Source organism: Hibiscus syriacus, unplaced genomic scaffold (assembly GCF_006381635.1).
Source record: "Hibiscus syriacus cultivar Baekdansim isolate YM2019G1 unplaced genomic scaffold, ASM638163v2 tig00016106_pilon, whole genome shotgun sequence".
NCBI classification, from domain to species: domain Eukaryota; kingdom Viridiplantae; phylum Streptophyta; class Magnoliopsida; order Malvales; family Malvaceae; genus Hibiscus; species Hibiscus syriacus.
In genome coordinates this window covers 1,032,592-1,055,540 of record NW_024062382.1, presented here as the reverse complement: position 1 = coordinate 1,055,540, position 22,949 = coordinate 1,032,592, and the positions used below count along the sequence as shown (strand labels likewise).

The window sequence follows — 22,949 nt, the reverse complement described above, 5'->3', positions numbered from 1 at the left end:
TGAAAATATTTTCTGGAAAACGTTTTAAGTGAAACAAACGGACTCTAAATGTCAATTCATATTTTCGTTAATGGGTTAATGAGAGTTAACAATCGAGGAATCAAAACTAAACGGATCTATATTGTAGGGACCAAATCCACAGTGATTAAAATTGGTCATAACGAAAATAAATGTTACTATTCGTATAGTTTACTCTAAAAAAATTAGGGAGGCAAAATTATAAAAATGTTAGGAATGTAAAATTAGATAATTAATAAAAAAAATAAAGAAAATCATTAAAATATAAAAAAATTGAAATTTTTAGAGAGTGTGGTCACCCCAACACCCCCTTCAGTTCATTCTTAGGTAGGGGGACAACTTGGTATAATTTAGAGTTTAAGATAATTAAGGTATGTAAGGTCCTCTTACTTTAAAAAAAATAATGTGGCTCTTGTATTTTGTACACCCAATGTGGCCATCAAACTTTGAAAATAGACATAATGTGATCATTTAACCAATAGTTTAATCATTGATCGTTATAGTATTGACGTGACAATCCACGATGGCTACTGACATGGTTGATGATATGGCAGATGGGTTAAATCAATTTTTTTTATGAATTTCATAGTCAAATTAATTTTTTTCCAAAAGTTTATGGATTTATTTGATATTTTAGAAAAAATATTTCTAATTTAAAATACTAAATTCTTAAGAATTAAATATCAAAATATAAAAAAATTAAATTATTAAAAATTAAAAATATATTATTATATTTTACCTCAAATTTTACCTTATTTTTATTTATATAAACATAAACTTTTACATTCTATATAAATTTTATTTTATATGTTTACCTATAATTATCTTAAACTCTAAATGTCTTTTTAATTTGATTTCACTAATTTTTCATAAAATAGAACTAAATAAATACTATAAACTCTTATAAAAATAAAATTTAAAAGTTACAGAATTAAAATTATCGTAAAATATAAAATTAAAAATATTATAAAAATAATTATACAATTAAAAAGATGATTTTAGTGAATATAACATGATAAGAAAATAAAATTCACTAAATATAGATTCCATGTATTTAAATTTCTTTATTATTCTTAATATTTATTTTTTAATTTTCAAGAAATAAAAAATTTGTCTCTATAAAATAAAAATAAAATAAAACTCAAATTAAAATTAATATGTATGAACATAATAGTATAATTATATTGCTAAATAAAATAATATTAACATTAGAATTTGTCTCTAAATTGAATGTTCATTTAACCATAACATTTTCAATCATTATGGTTAATAATTTTTAGTAATTTAATTTTTTTATATTTTTATATTTAATTTTTTTATATTTGTATAGTTTAAATTAAAAATTAAAATATTTTTCAAGAAAATAAATAAGTCCTTGAATTAAAAAAATCAATTTGACTCTCATACTTCACAAAAAAAACTAGTTTAGCCCATCAACCATCGTGGATTATCACATCAGTACCGTAACGGTCAACGATAAAAATTATTATTTAAATGATCATATTAAATTTATTTTTTAAGTTTGAACATCACACTAAATGTAAATAAGGCTACATTAGTGTTTTTTCAAAAAGTACGAGGACACTCTTGTCGTCTTTTCTTTTTCTTAACGTCCTTTTTGGGTCAATTTTTATTTTGCAAATAAAACTTGGTATCTTTTCAATACGTTTGGGCTCATAAAATCTTGCTTTTCTCGTAGCATGAGAAAAGGGACCTCCTTCAATGGAGGATTGGTGCTGAGGCAAAAACTACAGTTTGATGCTCTGATATGATCATATGAAAGATATTCAAATAACTTCTAACATATTGAAAACATTGTTTTCTTCTCTAATGCAATGATGAGATTTAGATATTATTTGAGATTAAAGAACACTGATAAACATCTCCCACCAAGATTGATGGAAGTGGAAGTAAAACAACAGAATCATTGCTTAATTCTCATGTGAAAGACCCTAATGATGTTCTTCATCAAAGCACTCATCAAGAGAAGTGGATAAGCCAAGGATATCATTTGGAGTAACTCTCTTATCAGCATCAAGGATTTCATCTTCTTCTGCAATGGGAGATGAAAAATCCAAGCACGATCCTCTCAGCACTTGTTCATACGATGCAGATAGATCTTGGGAAGTCATTTGATGGTACTCCACCAGCTGTTGAAGGCACTGGTTTTCCCTCACAAGATTAGCATTCTCATTCGCTAGCCTTGATTTCTCTGCAAGCAGAGCTTCCAATTGAAGCCTCACAAGATCATCTTCCTCGGGTCGGATCCCCTTGATGAACCCATCTCGGAGCCTCCTATTCTCTTCCTCCAGCAAACCGCAACGCTCTTGCATAAAACATAAGTCATTCTTTATGAACTTCAACTCTCTGGCGAGTGAAGCTGCCTTGGTTGCCATGGAAATCGCAAGCTGTAAGATGGAAACAACATTTGAGAGCTTGGTGAAAAAACAAATGGAAAAGAAAAGGCAGAAGTTTACATTTTTGGCTTTCTTCATCATCTTGTAGTTTTTAGGGCTTTGCTCATTCTTCTTTTGTGAATCATTATCATCTGAGCTCTCATTGTGATCAAATTTCCTCTTCACCCCGAGCTTAATCTCTTCTTCGAGTCCTTTCGGCTTCGGGTCTTCCTCTTTTGGCTCTGAATTCTTGAGGTTACTATGAAATATATCGGACAATGTTGGAGGTTTAGCTAGCTCTCTAGCTCCCTTTAATAAACAAAGCAAATGCTTCAGCAAGTTTGCAAATTTGAGCTACAAAGCTAACGCTAATAGCAGCGGATACGGAAATATATAGTAACAACACGAAATTTATTGAAAATCAGATTTAAAACGGACATAATCAACTAACAGAAAAAAAATGGGATTTGCGTTTTTTTTCCTCCAGATTACCTGAAGAGCATTGTCGAGGTTGTTTGATAGCTGAGAGAAGGTTTGTGAGATGGAATCAAAGCCTTTGAGCAAAAGCAATGAATCTTGCTTCAAACGCTTAGCTCTGCTGGATTCTCTTGAACTCTGCAACCAAAAAGAAAAAGTATAGAAAATTTTTATAGCAATGAGCTTCAGAAAGCTGAAAATATAAAGAAAACTTACGAGTTCTTTGGGCAAAGAAGGATAGACGTTTCGGTCGGCGATGAGTGCATCGACGCGGTCACGGAGGGTGCTCCAGATACGCCTGTGAGAATCTGGGCTGAAGAGTGGAGATGAAGAAGAAGAAAAAACCATTAAAGTTGTGGGCTCCTGCAAATACATTCGAATTCCAAAACCAAATACAATGATGTATTAGAAGAAATAGAGAAAATAAGAACAGCCCATTAAAGCTCAAAGGAAGGGGGGGGGGAATGGTAGAGAAGAAAATGGAACCTTGGTAAGAGGAGGAAATGTAGAAGAAGCAGCCATGGCTCTGGGGAGAAATGCAAAACAAAGCAGAGGAAGAAGGGAGCAGAAGCAAAGGGGTAACGGCTAATTTTGACGCTGGGATTTAAAAGAGAGTGCGGCCATTGGAGCTAACGTTCATAAATCTAATCTGGAGAAAAATCTTAAATGGAATCTTAGACTAAAACAGAATTATCGATCTACTCAATTTAAAAGTAATAAATAATTATAATGTATGTTATTTTGATTTTAAATATTAACATTTTAATTTGTTTGATATAATGCTGATTTATTAAATGATTAATCTCAACTGAATATTATAAATATATATTATAAAAAGATATTAATATTAAAATTAAAATCTTTTATTTAATTTAAGAAATTGCATCTAATTTAATTAGATCAACTAATACTTGATATATTAAATAATAGTGTTAACTACATGGAAAATCACTTACATTTATGTTTTGTTTATTTTTTGTCACTGATTTTAAAAAACATAAGATATAGTCATTTTCATTTTTATTTAATTAAGATGCAATCACTTTTTTTTATTTAATTAAGATCTAGCCACCCGAGTTAACTGTCGTTGACAGTAGTTAAATATTTAGATATAATCACACATTTGGTTCATGTTATTTATATATTCTCTCAATTTAGTCTTACCTTTAATAAATTAAAATAAATTTAATCATCCAATCGAATGATGTCACATGTCATGTCACGTAGGGGTGAGCATTTGATCAAGCTAAGTTTAGTCGAGTCAAAAAATTTCAAGTTATTTGAGTTGACGAGTCCTATTTTACAACTCGGAGTTGACTTAGAATTTTTTCGAGTCGAGTCGAGTCAAAATTTCGAATTTATATTTAAATTTAATTATAAATATTTATAATATTATGGTATTATTTGATTCCAATTTAAAATGTGATATACATTTATGATACAAAGTCGAGAGACTCAACTCAAACTTAAAAATCAATCCACAAATTACTAAAGTTTTCGAGTTATTCAAGTTGTATTTTACAAGTTGGTTTGAACTTGAAATTTTTTCGAGCCGAGTCGGTCCTCTAACCGAACAGTGACATGTGGCATTAGGGGTGAGCGAAATTTGACTTGAATCGAAGAACCGATTTTTTCGACTCGACTCTTGAAAACTTGACTCGAATTAATTTTAAGTTGTAATTTCATAAACCCGACTCGACTCGAAAAAATTTCAAGTTCAAACCGAGTTGTAAAATACAACTCAAATAACTCGAAAACTTTAGTAATTACTGGATTGATTTTCAAGTTTGAGTTGAGTCTCATGACTTTGTATCATAAATGTATATCACATATGAAAAAAATATATGAAGAAATACACATGTATTGTATATGGTTATAAAAGATCATTTTAATTGGAATCAAATAATATCATAATATTATAAATATTTATAATTATATTTAAACATAAACTTGAAAATTTGACTATACTCGACTCAACTCGAAAAATTCTAAGTTTACTCGTAGTTGTAAAATAGGATTTAATTTATTTTGATTTATTAAAAGTATGACTAAATTGAGATAATATATAAATAACAGGGACCAAATATGTGATTATGTCAAAATATTTAACTGTTGTTAACGACAGTTAACTCGGTGTGACCACATCTTAATTAAATAAAAACAAAAGTGACAATATCTTGTGTTTTTTGAAAATCAGTGACCAAAAGTGAACAAAACATAAACATAAGTGATTTTCCATGTAATCAACCCTAAATAATATTTAATGAATAATTAAAATTATATTATTTTTTCAAATGGATGTATTTACTAGTTTATTTGATTGTTAATGGATTTCTAATCAATTCATTACTTCATTCATAATATGTTCATTTGCATTTATAGAACTAAACACATCATAAATTAACAAAAAAATCGTTTTATCAACATAATAAAAAAACATGTTAGATTTGAATTTTGCTTTTATTATTATTATTATTATGGATATGATCAGATCCGACAAAACTCCCGAGATAATACTATCAAAATAAATAATTCATGAGATAATGCATTGGATGGTTTAATTGCTAAAATAGGGTGATTTCTACAGTCCCTACATAGGTCGCCATGCCTTCCGGGCGACGTAGGAGGTCGCCAAGTGTTCCCTACGAGTTGTGGTGAGAGAATGAAGCTTTGCATGCGCCATGCACGTAGGAAGAGGTCGCCATGCACGCCTCTAGGTCGTCATGCAAGCCCCGTGACCAAGCAGGTCGCCATGCACTCCGAGCGCCCAAGCAGGTCGCCATGCACTCCGAGCGCCCAAGCAGGTCGCCGTGCAGTCCCGGCGACCAACGTTCTGCAGCCTCTGCGCGCATGCTGCTTCCTCGCGTGATTCCTCTTGTAGCTGCTCACGAGACCTCATGCATGCAGCTTTAATAGTTGCATTATTGCAGCACGATTTGAGCTGCAAAGTGCAACAATAATTCATGCAGCAGCTGGCGTGATTCCTCTTATGCATGCAGCTATAATAGTTGCATTATTGCATCATTTCACGGGTGGACCAGAAATTATTGCTCATTCATTCAATACATTGCTGCAATAATTCATGGGTAGGGTTTAGGGAATGACAATAGGGTTGTTGCTATATAATATGGTGTGAGGGGGGCTATTCGATTGTAAGAAGAAAGAAAGAAAGCTGAAGGAAAGGAAGAAGAAAGAAAGAAAGGTAACCGAGCATAATTTAAATTAGTTTAAATTATTAGTTAGTTAGTTAGTTAATTTAGGTTAGTTATATAATATAACAAAAATTTAGTTAATTACTTTGTTAGTTTAAGTTAGAATAATGTTGAAGAATTATATTTAATTTGTTTGTTGAATCATATTAAATTAATATACATGGTTTATTATATGTCGTTATTTTATTAAAAAAATAGTTATAGTTTAAATTATATTAAATTATTTATTATATGTCGTTTAATTTATATTAGTTTATTAGTTTGTTGATGTTATATTATATGAAAAAAACTAGTTAATTCATTTTTTTAGTTTATTAGTTTAAGTTAAGTTGGATTATAATAAAAAAATTGTTTATTAGTTTAAGTTATAATTTGTTATTTTTTGTTCTTGTGTAGTGTAAATTAGTTAGTTAACAGTAGATTATATTAAATGATTTTTTAAATATTGTTGTTTAATTTTTTTACAGATTCATTCGAATGGCTGACCAAATTCCACTGCTGAGACTTGACAATGAACATATTTAAACTCATTTGAGAATAATGGTGTTATTCTTATTTAGTAAAATAAAATATTTGTTTAATGAATTATTTTAAATATTGAATATTAATTTAAGATTGTGATAATTTTTTTGAATTATTTAATTGCAGGAGGACGAGCAAGGAGTCCTTCGTCATCGGCTACATAATCTGCCCAAGCCACACCGATTGATAGAAGAAAACTTGCAACATGCTGGATTTTGGTATGTAACATTTGTGCGAGAATACAAGTTGGTCACAGGTTTGATCAGTGTGTTGATTGAACGTTGGAGACCAGAAACGCACATGTTTCATTTGTCGTGTCGAGAATGTACGATAACCCTGGAGGATGTGGCAATGCACTCGGGGTCCAAATAAATGGGATGGTGTGGTAATGACACATGAGTACAATAATGAGGCATAACTTTGCAGTGCATTTCTTGGGAAAACACCCGTACCACCAGAGTGTAAAGGGTGGCGTGTGAGGTTATCATGGTTGAAGAATCAATTTCAGCTCCAATCAAATAGTACGGAGCAAGATATTATATATGCAACACGAGCATATATATTGCAGTTGATTGGGGGAATTTTGATGCCGGATAAATACGATAATTATGTTCACACTCAGTATCTTCTTTTTTTTAAGAAATTTTATGAATAATAGGCAATATAGCTGGGGATCGGCGATATTGGCGTTCTTGTATCGTGAGATGTGCAAAGCGTCATTAGTCGTGAATGATAATAATACAGCAGAAATCGGTGGATGTCTGCTACTGCTACAATAATGGGCTTGGCATAGACTTCCGTTTTTGACACCGATTAGTCGGACTGCGGTTGACTTTCCACTTACCGGAAGGTAATATGAATTCTCTATTTTAATATAAAATATTAATTATAAATTATTTATTTTGATTAAAAATATTGAACAAAATGGCCATATTTTTGTTTTGATTGATATACAGATAGAGGCATAAAATTGAAGGCACGGGGTTGGTGCATAACAATATTAAAGAGTTCAGGCTGAAGATCGACATTAAGGGCAAAAAAGAAGGTATGTATAATATGTTATTATTAATTATTATTTAAATTAACTATATTATTTGATTTAAATCAATTTTATTATTATTATAATTTTACAGTTTAATTGGAGACCATATGTAGATGAAGAAATTTTGGCGTGTGTGCCACACGATGTTTTTGATGGGTTTCAATTTTGGTGTGCTGTTACACCGTTGATCAATTTTCTTTTGTTGAGATTGCAGATAGAGTGCTGAGGCAATTTGGCTTCCACCAACATATTCCACAGAGTCCATGGGATCATGACCTCCTCCAAAACTTAGATGGTCGTCGTCAGGTGAATTGGGTTGAGATGCATGACCACCTACACAGATTTGATGGTCGCCATAAAGAAAAGGTGAATTGGGTTCAGAAGCATGCAACCTACATTAATGCTTGGAATAATAGGGCTTCATTCTTACCAACTCTTGACCCCATTTAAGACGATGACTTTAATTTTGAGACTTTGACTTACCTTGATTATTTTTGGGATAATGGAAAGTCGTTCTTGACAACAAGGGTAGAGAGGCGACAATTTTTAAGTTTTAAGAACAGATTTTGTAAAGCTGAATATCTCTACCGAGTGGGAGTTCATCTCAACAACCTGAAGCAGAAATAACCAATGTGAATAATAGCGCACCATAACCGTTTGGCGATGCGGGATCGTTGCATCACACATTTGATGATTCTACTGTCCCGACATATGTACCAGAGTTTGTGCAGCTTGAGGCACCCATCTACTCTCTCATGTTTGAGTCGACGTATGACTTTGACCAAATGACATTTATGATGTCAAATACCAGTATTTTTCAGTCAATGTTTGCAAGTGGGATGGAAGAGCAAACTGGTGGAATGGCAGAGTGTAATACCCCAAAAATTTAGATAATGACCAAAATGAAAATTTGGAAAGTTTGATTGTCAAAGTAGAAAATTGGGAAAAAGTTTAGGGAATTAAGTGATAATTTCCTAAAAATAATTTTATTCCATAAATAGATGGTTTACTCTTGAGAGTGGAGTTTTATGGAAATCATATTTTTGGAATTTGATTTTTAGTAAAGAAAAACTAGAAGGGTTAAAGCCGATAAGGAATCGGTAATTCCGATCGAATTGGAATTTTACAAAAATTTGAAGGATGTTATAAAATGGTTGGAAATATTATTTTAATAATTTGGATCAGAGAAATTTGACTTGGAATTGTGCAATTTTTCAGATTTAACCGAAACAGTGAAATTTAGTGACTAAAACGCAATTTTTGAAAAATCAAGGGGAATTTCAGAAATGAAAGTCAAACTAATTTATCTTTGACTTTTAAATATGATAAGGATGAGTTGTCATGGTTTTATGGTAAATAAGAAGAATCATTAAGGGTGATATGGTCTTATCTCAACTAAATGAATATTATATTAATTTAAAGTGGAATGAAATGTAAATTAAGATGAGATGTTTCCCACATTTCATCCAAATTTGTTCATCTTCTTCTCCAACCATACGTGGGCTTCTTCAAAGGTAAGAAAAAACTTCAACTCAAATTTCAAGCAATTTTCTTAGGATTTTGAGTATGTTGAAAATAGAAAATTGTTATATGTGAAAAACGCTATCATTTGGTACCAATATTTCATGATAATATTGTTAGTGTTCAAGTTCATATTGAGTTGATGAAGGGGTTCTTGTGTTTTATGGGTTATGAAGAGTTAAGCGATTTTAAAGAATTGGTTGTAATAATTGATGAAGAACTTAAGAATGAAGTTAAAGAAAACAATTTGGATTTTGAATCTAGCAGTAGGTTCGAAAATTCACCATAAATTATATAAAAATAATTTCGAGGTTATTTTAAATATTTGTGTTCATATATAGATCTAGTTTTGTTTAAAATAAACAATGGTCAATTTCAAGGTGTATACAAAAAGATATGAATTTTAAACCAAGGAAAGGTCAGAAAAAAATCGGACAGCAGATTCTGCAAAACAGATTATGTTGGTCAACTTTGAAAAATCGCCATAAATTTTACAGAATCAATTAGAAGGAGTTCTTTATATGGATAGATTCGTATTCGAGTCTAGTTTTCAACAGAAGAAACGGAATTGAATTCCAGTGTGTATATCAATACAGAATACTGATTCTTTAAAGGTAGTGCGAGTTATCTGAATATGGAAAATTGATGGCTTGTTGTGTAAGTGTTAAGTATTTGGTGGTGAATAGTTCAAGTATGATTATGGAGTTATTTTGGGATGTGTTTATTTTAGTACAATACTAACATATGTAATCATTATGAATTGTGATTTATACAGATTGTGATTGATTTGTAATTGAAGCAAATCAAATATAAAAGGGCTTATTGTGGACAATAGTGAGACACATATATTTGGAAAAATTATAAAGTGTCAAGGTGAGTGCAATACATGCATGAAATTATACATGGATGTTTTATACATCATCAGGAAGACTTGCGATAAGTCGTCCTTGTTTATGTTAATATGATATTTATGTCATTTATCATATATTTGACATATTTTAAAAATGTCAAAGGTTGAAAATAAAATGGCATTGATCACTGATTTTTGCATATGATGTTATCATGAACATATATGATTTTTATCATGAATGTTATTTCGGGTATGAACTGCCCAATGTTAAATATTGATAATATACTTTGCCATGGATGAATCAAATAAAATAGACTGTACGCCCAAGTAAGTCATTGAGGGATAGGGGTTGGCATGCCATAGAGTCCAGCAGCAGGCTGCATATTCGGGAATACACTAAAGGATACCTAGTGTATATGGTGGGCATGACCTTATGTGTCATATTCGGGACTGTACTTAAGGATACCTAGTACAGATGGTGGACACGACCTTATGTGTCATATTCGGGATTGCACTATGGTGGATGTATTTGACTCGTATACCCAGGGTCCTCAGGGTTGTTTATTGGGCTGTTGTCTATTATTTATGGCTATTGTCTATGGTATATGGTTATGGAATAATGGCAAGTGTATTGGTAAAATAAGCTTACGATCTTATGGATAAATGGTAAGTATATTGGTAAAATAAGCTTACGAGCTTATGGATAAATGGTAAGTATGTTAGTAAAATAGCTTACGAGCTTATGGGATAAATGGTAAATATTTTGAAAAGAAATTTTATATTATGTTGATCATGTTAAAATATTGGACATGCTAGTAACATGATAAAATGGCATTTTGATTTTGATATTGAAATTCATGCATGAATTGTATTGCACTGTTTATTGTTTTAATTGTCTCGCTAAGTTTATACTTAGTGTGTGATGATTTTCACGCGTAGGTAAAAAGCAGTAGTGGAATAAAGAGTTCGGAATGACATCAAGCATCGAGGAGTATATTTCAATATCAATAAGACATCATATGATGGAATTTGATGTAGATAGTGGCATGTAATTTGAAAATGTTTAATTTGTTTTGTTGAATTAATTTGGAAATAAATTGGTAAATTGATAGTGATGAAAGGTTAATTTTTATGAGTTTTATATGTAATTTTCGGAAGTTACTACAGTAGTTACTGTAGCAGTGCATCGATACACATTTTTTATTCGAAAGTTTGTGCATCGATACACTGTTCACTATACTGTAGCAGTGCATCGATACACCGTTCACTGTTTACGAGGTACTGTTCACTATTCACTATTCACTATCATAAAAATCTTTTAAATTTGTTATAATGAAACACAATTCTTATGATATGATATTTATATAATATCATTTACCATTTTAAGAAAATAAATTTTTGGGAATGGCTTTAGAAATTCGGGTGACATCTATAATCTGTATAGGTATAATTATACAGGTTATGGGTGTTACATATAGTGCATCGATGCACAATTTTAATTCGATGTTTTTGTGCATCGGCACATTGTTCACGTACTGTAGCAGTGCATCGATACATTTTTACTGTTCACGGATACTGTTCACTGTTACTATTCTCTATTCATAAAAAAATCTTTTTTTTTTAAATTTGTTATAATGAAACACACTTTATATGATATGATATTTTTATAATATCATTTACCATTTTAAGAAAATCAATTTTAAATCAATTTTGAAATTGGAAATGATAGTAAATGCTAAAATCACACTACCAAGAAAATTTACTATTTTTCCTCTCACTACGAACTTAACACTTTTCAAGTTCTTGAGAACCAAACTCGATCTATGCAATAATTCATTGTAGCGTGATCCATTTCCGCATATTTATCTTCACAAGGTAACTCTATCAAGTTTTATTATTGAATGAAGTTGACATTTAAACTTTCAGTTGAGATGGAAAAATGTTTCAACTGTTTGAAAATATTATCTTTGGATCTGGAAAATTTATACAGATTTCCCTTAAGAAGGAAATAATGAATTCTAAAGTAGAGATATTCAATTCTACTTGATATCGAGTGATATTATAGCGGAAGATACATAGGTCACGGTCATGATACAAGTGTTAGTCGGACAAATAGTAAATGTTCGACAAAGATTCAGGAGCTTATGTTCCTGATGAATCCGATGGGATTATAATTAATGAGTTTAAGATCATTTTGATCATGAGTTGGTTGTCTCTGCATTAAGGTTGGGCTAATGGTCGCAAGAAGCGATTAAATTAGAAAAATGAAGAGAAATTAAAAATTTTAATGATTGATGAAAAAGGTGAAAGCATCAATAAGTGATATCAGCAATAGTTGCGATTAATGGTTACGATTAAGATGGTGTATAAAAAGGATACATAGCTTTTATGGCTAAAGTGATAGATACTTAAGTATCTGAATTAAGATCATATGATATTTCCATAACTTGGGAATTTCCATATGTCTTTTTAGATTTATTATTTGGGTTACCTCCAGATTGAGAGGTAGAAATTCAATATTAATGGTTATCAAGGCATTATTCATGTATCTATGGATTCGTATCGAATGGTTGTGATTGAGTTAAGAGAATAAATAACCAATTGCAAGAATTGATAGATTGAGAATGCATTAGACCGAGTAGTTCACATTGGGGTGAACCGGTGTTGTTTATAAAAAAAATGAATATATACGATTATGCATAGATTCTCGATAGTTAAACAAAGTAACTACCAAGAACAAGTATCATCTTTTGATGGTTGATGACTTGTTTGATTAGCTTAAGGAAGATGTTCCAAAGATAGTTTTCAGAATACAGTATAGATACTACGAGTTTGTAGTAATGTCGTTTGGTTTGAAAAATGCTCTTGCAATATTCATAGACTTGATGAATCGAGTTTTTCAATTTTACTTGGATTAATCTAAGGTGGATTGTATTGATGACATTCTGGTATACTAATACAAAGATAGAGCATGATGGTTATCTTTGTACTATGCTCGAGATACTTAAGGATAAAAAGTTATATACTAAACTGTCAAAGTATAAGTTTTGGCTATCAGATGTTGCTTTTATTGGTTATGTTGTCTCGACAGAAGGTATAAAAAATAATAATAAAAATTCAAGCAATATTGGAGTGGAAACCTCCAAACAATGTTCAGAGGTCCAGAGTTTTTGGGACTTGTTGGTTATTATCGAAGGTTTGTAAAAAAAAATTTCGATGGTTGCTTATCCTTTGACTAAGCTCTTGAGAAAGGATATTTCATTTGCTTGGACTGAGAAATGTCAAGAGAGTTTTAAAGCTTTAAAGAATATTTTAACGGAAGCACCAGTGTTGGTACAACCGGAATCGGACAAAGAGTATGTGGTGTATAGTGATACATCTCATAATGGTTTGGGTTGTGTACTTATGCAAGAAGGTAAGGTGGTAGCCTATGTTTATCGACAATTAAAGAAGCATGAGAGAAATTATCCTACTCATGATCTTGAGTTAGCAGCAGTTGTTTTGCTCTAAAGATTTTGCGTCATGGTGAGAGATGTCAAATCTACACGGATTAGAAGAGTTTGACATATTTGTTGACTCAAAAAGAGCTCAATTTGAGACAATTTGAGTCAACAAAGATGGATAGAACTTTTAAAGGACTATGATTTGATCATTGATTATCATTCAGGTAAGACAAATGTTGTAGCAAATGCACTTAGTCGGAAAACTTTTGCAGCTTTGAGAGCTATGGATGTGCGGCTATTGTTGAAAGAAAATGGCACACTATTGGTTAAAAAAATCGATGCTTTTAGATAGGATAATAGAGCTACAAAAGAAAAATGACAGATATAAAAAGAAACATTACTAAGTTTGTTGCTTCATGTTTGACATGTCAACAAGTAAAAACTGAGTATAAAGTGCTTTTGTAATTGTTGCAACTGATTTCTATTCTAGAGTTGTATATCAAGAAAATAGTTTGATTACAAGGAGTATCAGTGTCCATTATATCTGACAGGATCCAAAGTTCACTATAAGATTTTGGAAATACTTTCATAAAGTTTTGGGTACTTGATTGAATTTCAGTACGATTTTTCATCCATAAATGAATGGTATGTAACCCCCTCAGACCAATGCGGGTAACCTGATCCGATCTGGAGAGTCACATTAGGGCCACTAGAGCGACCCACTGTAAAAAATAGCGAAAATTTTAAAACTTTTTATCAAAACATGTCACTTATAAAAAGATTTATCAGTATACAAAAGTAAAACAGATTTTTAGAATCAAATATTAAAACAAAATACAATTACATGCCCCCCAATCACAAGTACCATACTCTGCAACCAATGCCGGAGGGATTCCTTTACTAAAGTCGATAACCGCACTGGTACGATTCTTTTAACCTGAAAAAGTGAGTAACAGAGTGAGCTTCGAAAAGCTCAGTAATACAGAACTAACAGATGATGCTGAAGAACGTGCATATACATGTAAACATATCTTTCCTTATTGGTTCAGATATTTACAGATTTCTTTGGCTGAGCTGAAGTCCCATTGATATTTTAGGTATTAACAGATAGTATTCAGTTCTGATGGAAAATTTTGGGATGTTTAGGTTCAGGAGATCAGAATAGGTTTTCTAGTGTGTTCCCAAAAATCATGTAACTTTTCAGATCTTTTTAAAACACATATATATATATATATACCCCCATCCGTCAAGTCCAAAATGTGTAGGTTCCCCAGAACCATACACCCATCGTCAAGTCCAGTAAGGCCCTGAGCACACAACCAAGGAGCCGGTAAGTAAGGCACTGAGCACACAGGCGAGGAGCCTCCAGGTATATTTCCTCAACATTACCCCCAAATAAAACATGTTCCATCCGTAAACGGATATATCAAAACATAATCCAGGTCAATTATCATATCAAAATCCAGGTCAAGTATTCAATCAGAATCCAGGTTAAGTATCTGATCAGAATCCATGTCAGGTATTATAATAGAATTCAAATCAGAAATTAGGTAAAATATCCAGGTGATTAGGGAACACACCAGAGTTTACAGAAATTATTCAGATATACTGGATAATCTTAGCAGCTAGAGAAACATGAATCTTCAGTATACCGATAGGGTATCGGAATTTAGAATCACTATAGGAAGAGTTCAATAACTAACGAAATCATCAGTTATTCAGAAGATGACTTGGGCTGATAAGGAAGAAATGAAGATTCAGGACATTTATAGTCTATGTCGATTGATTTCATTATCAAACAACTTCAGATGAATATCTCCCAAAATTAATGCTTATCGACTGGTCAATTCATTGTCCTTACAGGGTATTTACACTTTAATACCCTCAAATTCTAGTCCATATATAATCTTCGAAGTCATCGCTGAATAAATCTTCCAATGTCTTTATTTCATGTTCACGCTTCCACTATATCATGAAATGCTGACGTGCTTGATTTGTAGTTCAAGATCCATAAGAACATTACATCATGTATGTTCATTACCGTTTCCAGACTCATCCAAATAACTTACTTAATCATTAGACCTTGAGGTTACTTAGTCATTTAGCATTCAAGTCTATTCCAGTTACTTCGGGATTTACCATATTAATTCAAACGTTACTTAATTTCAGATACATGTTGTACTTCTGTTCCATTCAATTTGGTCTTCATGGTTGATTTGTCGAACAAACGTCCAATTCGTAGTACTGAATGCGATCTTGAGCTGAGCTGAATACTTCCAAAATTTATCATCGAGCCAAACTTGAGAAGACGAACACACATTCCAATAATATATATGCCATTCAGGTATTGATATAGCTTTAGGGTTGATATACTCACTTAAATTACGTTCCATTACTTTTAAAGGTAGTTCAATACCTATGCTTTTTTGGTTCCTTAATTAATCCAAGACATTTACTTAGTTTAGGCCATAAGGTTATTTTGATGTTTAGTTTTATTCCATTCATTTCAAAGCTCGAGGATATCCAATCATTCCTGAGCTTGGTGATATTCTTGGGTCATTTCCATTACAGGGGTATTATGGTCATTCTACAGATCCGAAGTATTTCGATCATTTTCTTTCATCTTGTCTTATTATTTTATTCCAATTTATCATCTATTTCAGTCCCTTCAAACAATTCTGATAAAAGAGCACCCCGATAAATTGTTCTTCTGGTATTTACTCGTAACTTGGATATTTTCGGGTCAAATGACTTCTCATAATTTTACCAACAGAATATCAAGAATTTTTCTGCACTAAGTCAGGATCTTAACAATCAAATTCTTACTTAATCGAGTTAAGTACAAATTCTTTAAGTACTTTCTCATTCATGGTTAACTCGGACTATTTTACCTCTCAAGGGCATTTTCGTAATTTCTTAACCAGATAATTTCAGTATTTACTCTTAACAAAAATAAATGTAATTTAGAGATCCTATGATTAATTGCTTCCTCAAACATTCTCTGATCTTGAAATGATTCCTTAACAAACTTCTAGCATCTTACACAAATTCTTTTTGGCGTTAAAAACCAGTTATCTAAATTTTTAAACAAAACTATCATTTCTTATGCACATCTATAATTATATCAGATCAATATATCTTTTCAAAGTTATTAACCAACTTCCAGGGACAATTCTTGTCATCCTACAACATAAGGGTATTTTCATAATTTTACCCTACCGGAGTGTTCTCATAATTTCCCATCCAAGTACCTTTAACATTTAACATTTGATGATATAAAATATAAGTTACAAATCCATGGCTGATTTCTTAATCACTAATCACAAACTTGTAATTTAATTCTAACAATTCCTCAATCTCTTTTATCTGTCATTCGATCCGTATTCAGTTACAGAATTTCTACCACATTTATATCAAGTGTATAAATTATTCAACTCCACAAAAATGACCAAAATTATCTTATTCATGCATTTACCAATATCAACATATTCCATAAAGCATAAAGAGGTAGTAAAGTACTACATCGATTCCCGTGCCATATTGATCGACCATATAAATTCCATTCGAACGCCTTTGATCTTTAATTCAACTTCCAATATTTCCTCGAATCCATATCAATAGAAATTACATTAAAAACGGAGCTTAATTCTGAAAAACAGATCGAATCGGGTGATAAATCAGTCAAAAACAACTTACCGGGTTTGAGTTTAGCAAAACGGACCTCAAAATCGAAACATCAATAAACCCCAAAATATTAGTCTTAAATTACAGCTCACCACTTGATTTCTAGTTTCCAATCTTTTTTTCTAACGAACACGGATAATTTATCGTACAAATACGACTTCTAATAATTTTCCAAGCCATATAAAAAAATAACTTATTAGAATCTAATTAATAATTTGGAACCCAATTTACATAACTAAAAACTTGAAGAGCTGGTAATATTTAATTACTAACATCAGGGACTAAATTGATCTTGTAAAACTATTATGGCATAACTATAACCACTTGGAAACTAAGAGACAAGGTAAAGATCTCACCAAATTTGGATGACATACCTTGTGGTTTACCCCTTTTTGCATGTTATCTACAATTCCCCACAACCACGTGAATTCTTTCACTACTCCCTTTTTACTTTCCAAAGCCACGTGCACTCTGAACCAATTTACATTTATTTATTTATTTATTTATTTATTTTCAAAATCTCCATTGATTTTGATCTACGAATTATGCTACAAAAATTCAAACATCTCTCACATCTGCTCTTTCTTCAGTCGTTCCAACACTTGCATGTCATCCATTTGCATTGAAGAACTACTAGCTTTAAAAGCCAAATATGTTCGAACCTCAAGAGTACTACCGCCGTCCATGAAAGATCATGATGGTCTATCAAAAGCTTAGCCGACTGCTCCATCGGCTTCGGACAAGGAAACCTCAGAGGAAAATGCGTCAAAGATCACGTGAATGTACAAATCTTTTCTTTCTCTATTAGCAGCTTCAACTCTTCAAGGATTGCTTCCTCTCGGTCCTCTCGTGGAATGCCAATTGAGGTTATTACTTCACATTTTCTTAGCCAAATCTATAAAGGTGAGGATACATTACCGAAATGGGAGCCTCATTACACATCTCCTCTTTAGATTCCCAGCTTGACTCACCCCCTCTAGTCTTAAACTCAACAACCCACTCGTGACTAGTCTCCACTCGCTCCAGCCGAACCACTTCATGTTCAATTCGAATCAGCTCCATCAACCCAAAGTCCCATGCAAAATCCTTGAGAAACTTGAGCACCTCATTGTGAACCGTAAAATGTCTCGGATCACCACATTCTTTCTTCACTTGCAACAAGCTTTTATGTATAAGGTTAATGTTACTTTCTTCATCAATGAAAAGCAAATAATGCCATGTCCTCTTCACTCCAACGTCTATGGATTTCAGCTGAAACTGATTTCTATAAAAAAAAACCGATACGCCACACCCAATCCCCACTTCCCCTTGTTGAAACTCCTTTCTATGTTGCTCTTCCAAAGGATCTGGACTCTCCACCATTCTTCTCATACACCTGTCTTGAGCATGCTGGATAGGGAAAGTGGACATGAAAGCTTTAGTCATGGGAAAAGGAATTTCATGAAACCACTCATGGTTAAAAGCAGCTTCAACTGTTATACGCTCTTCAGGATCATAAGTAAGAAGTTTATTCAACAAGTCGAATCCTGCATCAGAGAGATATGGATAAGGATGGAGTGTTGGGGCAAACACTTGAGGAAAATATTCAATGCAAGTGGATGAAAAAACCTTATTTTATTCCCATCTCACCCACTATTTGGCCATATTCTACCTAATTCTGAACAAACCATGTGAATGTTAATTAACTAAAGATTGAGGTGTTACAATTCTCCCCTCCTTAAAAGAATTTTGTCCTCGAAATTTATTCATGTCACAGAGTTGCAGAAATGAAATTTCCATCAGTTCTTTCATATCTCCAAGTAGCTTTTACAGAAATATGTGTCCTCTACTAATCTTTAACCAATTGAGTATACATTCTTATCAGAACTTTTCCTCATTTCACTAAAAGAATCCAAACAAAAATTTCCTTGAGAAATCGATTTAGTCTTGGTAACGAGAATAGACTCATAGAGCAGTAGCATATCTCAATTTCATTTCCGGAGTTGGGTCAGAATTTCTTAGACGAGTAACTCTCACATGGCTCGTATGGTACTTTACAGAATTTAGAAAGACGTTACTGGTATTCCTTTATAAAATGATAGAGTCCTAACGGATGAAAACCTATATTTGCTCATTACAAATAGGGACTCAACCTTGGAGTTCAGTTTAAAGAAGTACGAGTGTAGTCTAGAGGCATGTACCGATCAGACATCTTTTTGAAATTTGACCGGCTGGTCTATCATGAAAATTTTGACTCAAACCAAAGCTCTAATACCACTAAATGTAACCCCCTCAGACCGATACGGGTAACCCAATCCGATATAGAGTGTCACATTAGGGCCACCGGAGCGACCCACTGTAAAAAAATAGTAGAAAATTTAAAACTTTTTATCGAAACATGTCACTTATAAAATGATTTATCAATATACAAAAGTAAAACAGATTTTTAAAATCAAATATTAAAACAAAATACAATTACATGCCCCCTAATCACAAGTGTCATACTCTGCAACCAACGCCGGAGGGATTCCTTTACTGAAGTCGATAATCGCACTGGTACGATTCTTTTAACCTGAAAAGGTGAGTAACAGAGTGAGCTTCAGAAAGTTCAGTAATACAGAACTACCAGATGATGCTGAAGAACGTGCAGATACAGGTAGACGTATATTTCCTTATCGGTTCAGATATTTACAGATTTCTTTGGCTGAGCTGAAGTCCCATTGATATTTTAGGTATTAACAGATAGTATTCAGTTTTGATGGAAAATATTTGGGATGTTTAGGTTCAGGAGATCATAATAGGTTTTCTAGTTTGTTCCCAAAAATCCTGTAACTTTTCATATCTTTTTAAAACATATATATATATATATATATACCCCCATCCGTCAAGTCCAAAATGTGTAGGTTCCCCAGAACCATACACCCACCGTCAAGTCCAGTAAGACCCTGAGCACACATCCGAGGAGCCGGTAAGCAAGGCCCTGAGCACACTGCTGAGGAGCCTCCAGGTATACTTCCTCCAACATTACCCCCCAAATAAAACATGTTTTGTCCGTAAACGAATATATCAAAAATCAAAACATAATCCAGGTCAATTATCATATCAAAATCCAGGTCAAGTATTCGATCAGAATTCAGGTTAAGTATCTGATCAGAATCCATGTCAGGTATTATAATAAAATCAAATCAGAAATTAGGTAAAATATCCAGGTGATTAAGGAACACACCAGAGTTTACAGAAATTATTCAGATGTACTGGATAATCTTAGCAGATAGAGAAACATGAATCTTCAGTATACCGATAGGGTATCAAAATTTAGAATCACTATAGGAAGAGTTCAATAACTAACGAAATCATCAGTTATTCAGAATATGACTTGGGCTGATAAGGAAGAAATGAAGATTCAAGACATTTACAGTCTATGTCGATTGATTTCATTATCAAACAACTTTAGATGAATATCTCCTAGAATTAATGCTTATCGACTGGTCAATTCATTGTCCTTACAGGGTATTTACACTTTAATACCATCAAATTCTAGTCTATATATAATCTTCGGAGTCATCGCTGAATAAATCTTCCAATGCCTTTATTTCATGTTCACGCTTCCACTATATCATGAAATGCTGACGTGCTTGATTTGTAGTTCAGGATCCATAAGAACATTACATCATGTATGTTCATTAATGTTTCCAGACTCATCCAAATCATTTACTTAATCCTTAGTCCTTGAGGTTACGTAGTTCATTTAGCATTCAAGTCTATTCCAGTTACTTCGGGATTTTCCAGAGTAATTCAAACGTTACTGAATTTCAGATACATGTTGTACTTCCATTCCATTCAATTTGGTCTTCGTGGTTGATTTGTCGAACAAACGTCCAATTCTTAGTACTGAATGCGATCTAGAGTTCAGCTGAGTTGAATACTTCAAAAATTTATCATCGAACCAAACTTGAGAAGACGAACATGTATTCCAATAATATATATGTCATTCAGGTATTAATATAGCTTTAGGGTTGATATACTCACTTAAATTACGTTCCATTACTTTTAAAGGTAGTTCAATACCTATGCTTATTTGGATTCCTTAATTAATCCAAGACATTTATTTAGTTTAGGCCATAAGGTTATTTTGGTAATTTTGGTGTTCAATTTTATTCCATTTATTTCAAAGCTTGAGGATATCCAATCATTCCTGAGCTTGGTGATATTCTTGGGTCATTTTCATTGCAGGGGTGTTATGGTCATTCTATAGATCCGATGTATTTCAATCATTTTCTTTCATCCTGTCTTATTATTTAATTACAATTTATCATCTATTTCAGTCCCTTCGAACAATTCTGATAAAAGAGCACCCCGATAAATTGTTCTTCAGGTATTTACTCGTAACTTGGATATTTTTGGGTCAAATGACTTCTCATAATTTTACTAACAGAATATCAAGAATTTTTCTGCACTAAGTCAGGATCTTAACAATCAAATTCGTACTTAATCGAGTTAAGTACAAATCCTTAAAATACTTTCTCATTCAGGGTCAACTCGGACTATTTTACCTCTCAAAAATAAATATAATTTAGAGATCTTATGTTTAATTGCTTCCTTGAACATTCTCTGATCTTGAAATGATTCCTTAACAAACTTTTAGCATCTTGCGTAAACCCTTTTTGGCGTTAAAAACCATTTATCCAAATTTTCTAAACAAAACTGTCATTTCTTATGCACATCTGTAATTATATCAGATCAATATATCTTTTCAAAGTTATTAACCAACTTCCAGGGACAATTCTTGTCATCCTACAACATAAGGGTATTTTCATAATTTTACCCTACCGGATTGTTCTCATAATTTCCTATCCAAGTACCTTTAACATTTAACCTTTGATGATATAAAATATAAGTTACAAATCCATGGCTGATTTCTTAATCACTAATCACAAACTTGTAATTTAATTCTAACAATTCCTCAATCTCTTTTATTAGTCATTCGATCCGTATTCAGTTATAGAATTTCTACCACATTTATATCAAGTGTATAAATTATTCAACTCCACAAAAATGACCAAAATTATCTTATTCATGCATTTACCAATATCAACATATTCCATAAAGCATAAAGAGGTAGTAATGTACTACATCGATTCCCGTGCCATATTGATCGACCATATAAATTCCATTCGAACGCCTTTGATCTTTAATTCAACTTCCAATATTTCCTCGAATCCATATCAATAGAAATTACATTAAAAACGGAGCTTAATTCCGAAAAAAAGATTGAATCGGGTGATAAATCAGTCAAAAACAACTTTCCGGGTTCGAGTTTGGCAAAACGGACATCAAAATCGAAACATCAACAAAACCCAAAATATTAGTCTTAAATTCCAGCTCACCACTTGATTTCTAGTTTCCAATCTTTTTTCCTAACGAACACGGATAATTTATCGTACAAATACGACTTCCAATAATTTTCCTTGCCATATAAAAAAATAACTTATTAGAATCTAATTAATAATTTGGAACCCAATTTGCATAACTAAAAACTTGAAGAGCTGGCAATATTTAATTACTAACATCATGGACTAAATTGATCTTGTAAAAACTATCATGGCATAACTATAACCACTTGGAAACTAAGAGACAAGGTAAAGATCTCACCAAATTTGGATGACATACCTTGTGGTTTATCCCTTTTTGCATGTTATCTACAATTCCCCACAACCACGTGAATTCTTTCACTACTCCCTTTTTACTTTCCAAATCCACGTGCACTCTGAACCAATTTACATTTATTTATTTATTTATTTGTTT

General features: G+C 32.3%; 1 protein-coding gene across 1 annotated transcript; it reads right to left on the bottom strand.

The window, feature by feature from the left end:
• Positions 1-1,875: 1,875 nt before the first annotated feature.
• On the bottom strand, positions 1,876-3,460 carry LOC120208253. The gene is made up of 5 exons (XM_039207567.1): positions 3,378-3,460; positions 3,108-3,254; positions 2,907-3,029; positions 2,496-2,723; positions 1,876-2,426 (listed from the first exon to the last, which is right to left on the bottom strand). The coding sequence occupies exons 1-5, from the start codon at positions 3,411-3,413 to the stop codon at positions 1,971-1,973; spliced, it is 990 nt and encodes a 329-aa protein (XP_039063498.1). The 5' UTR covers positions 3,414-3,460; the 3' UTR covers positions 1,876-1,970.
• Between the last annotated feature and the right edge of the window lie 19,489 nt (positions 3,461-22,949).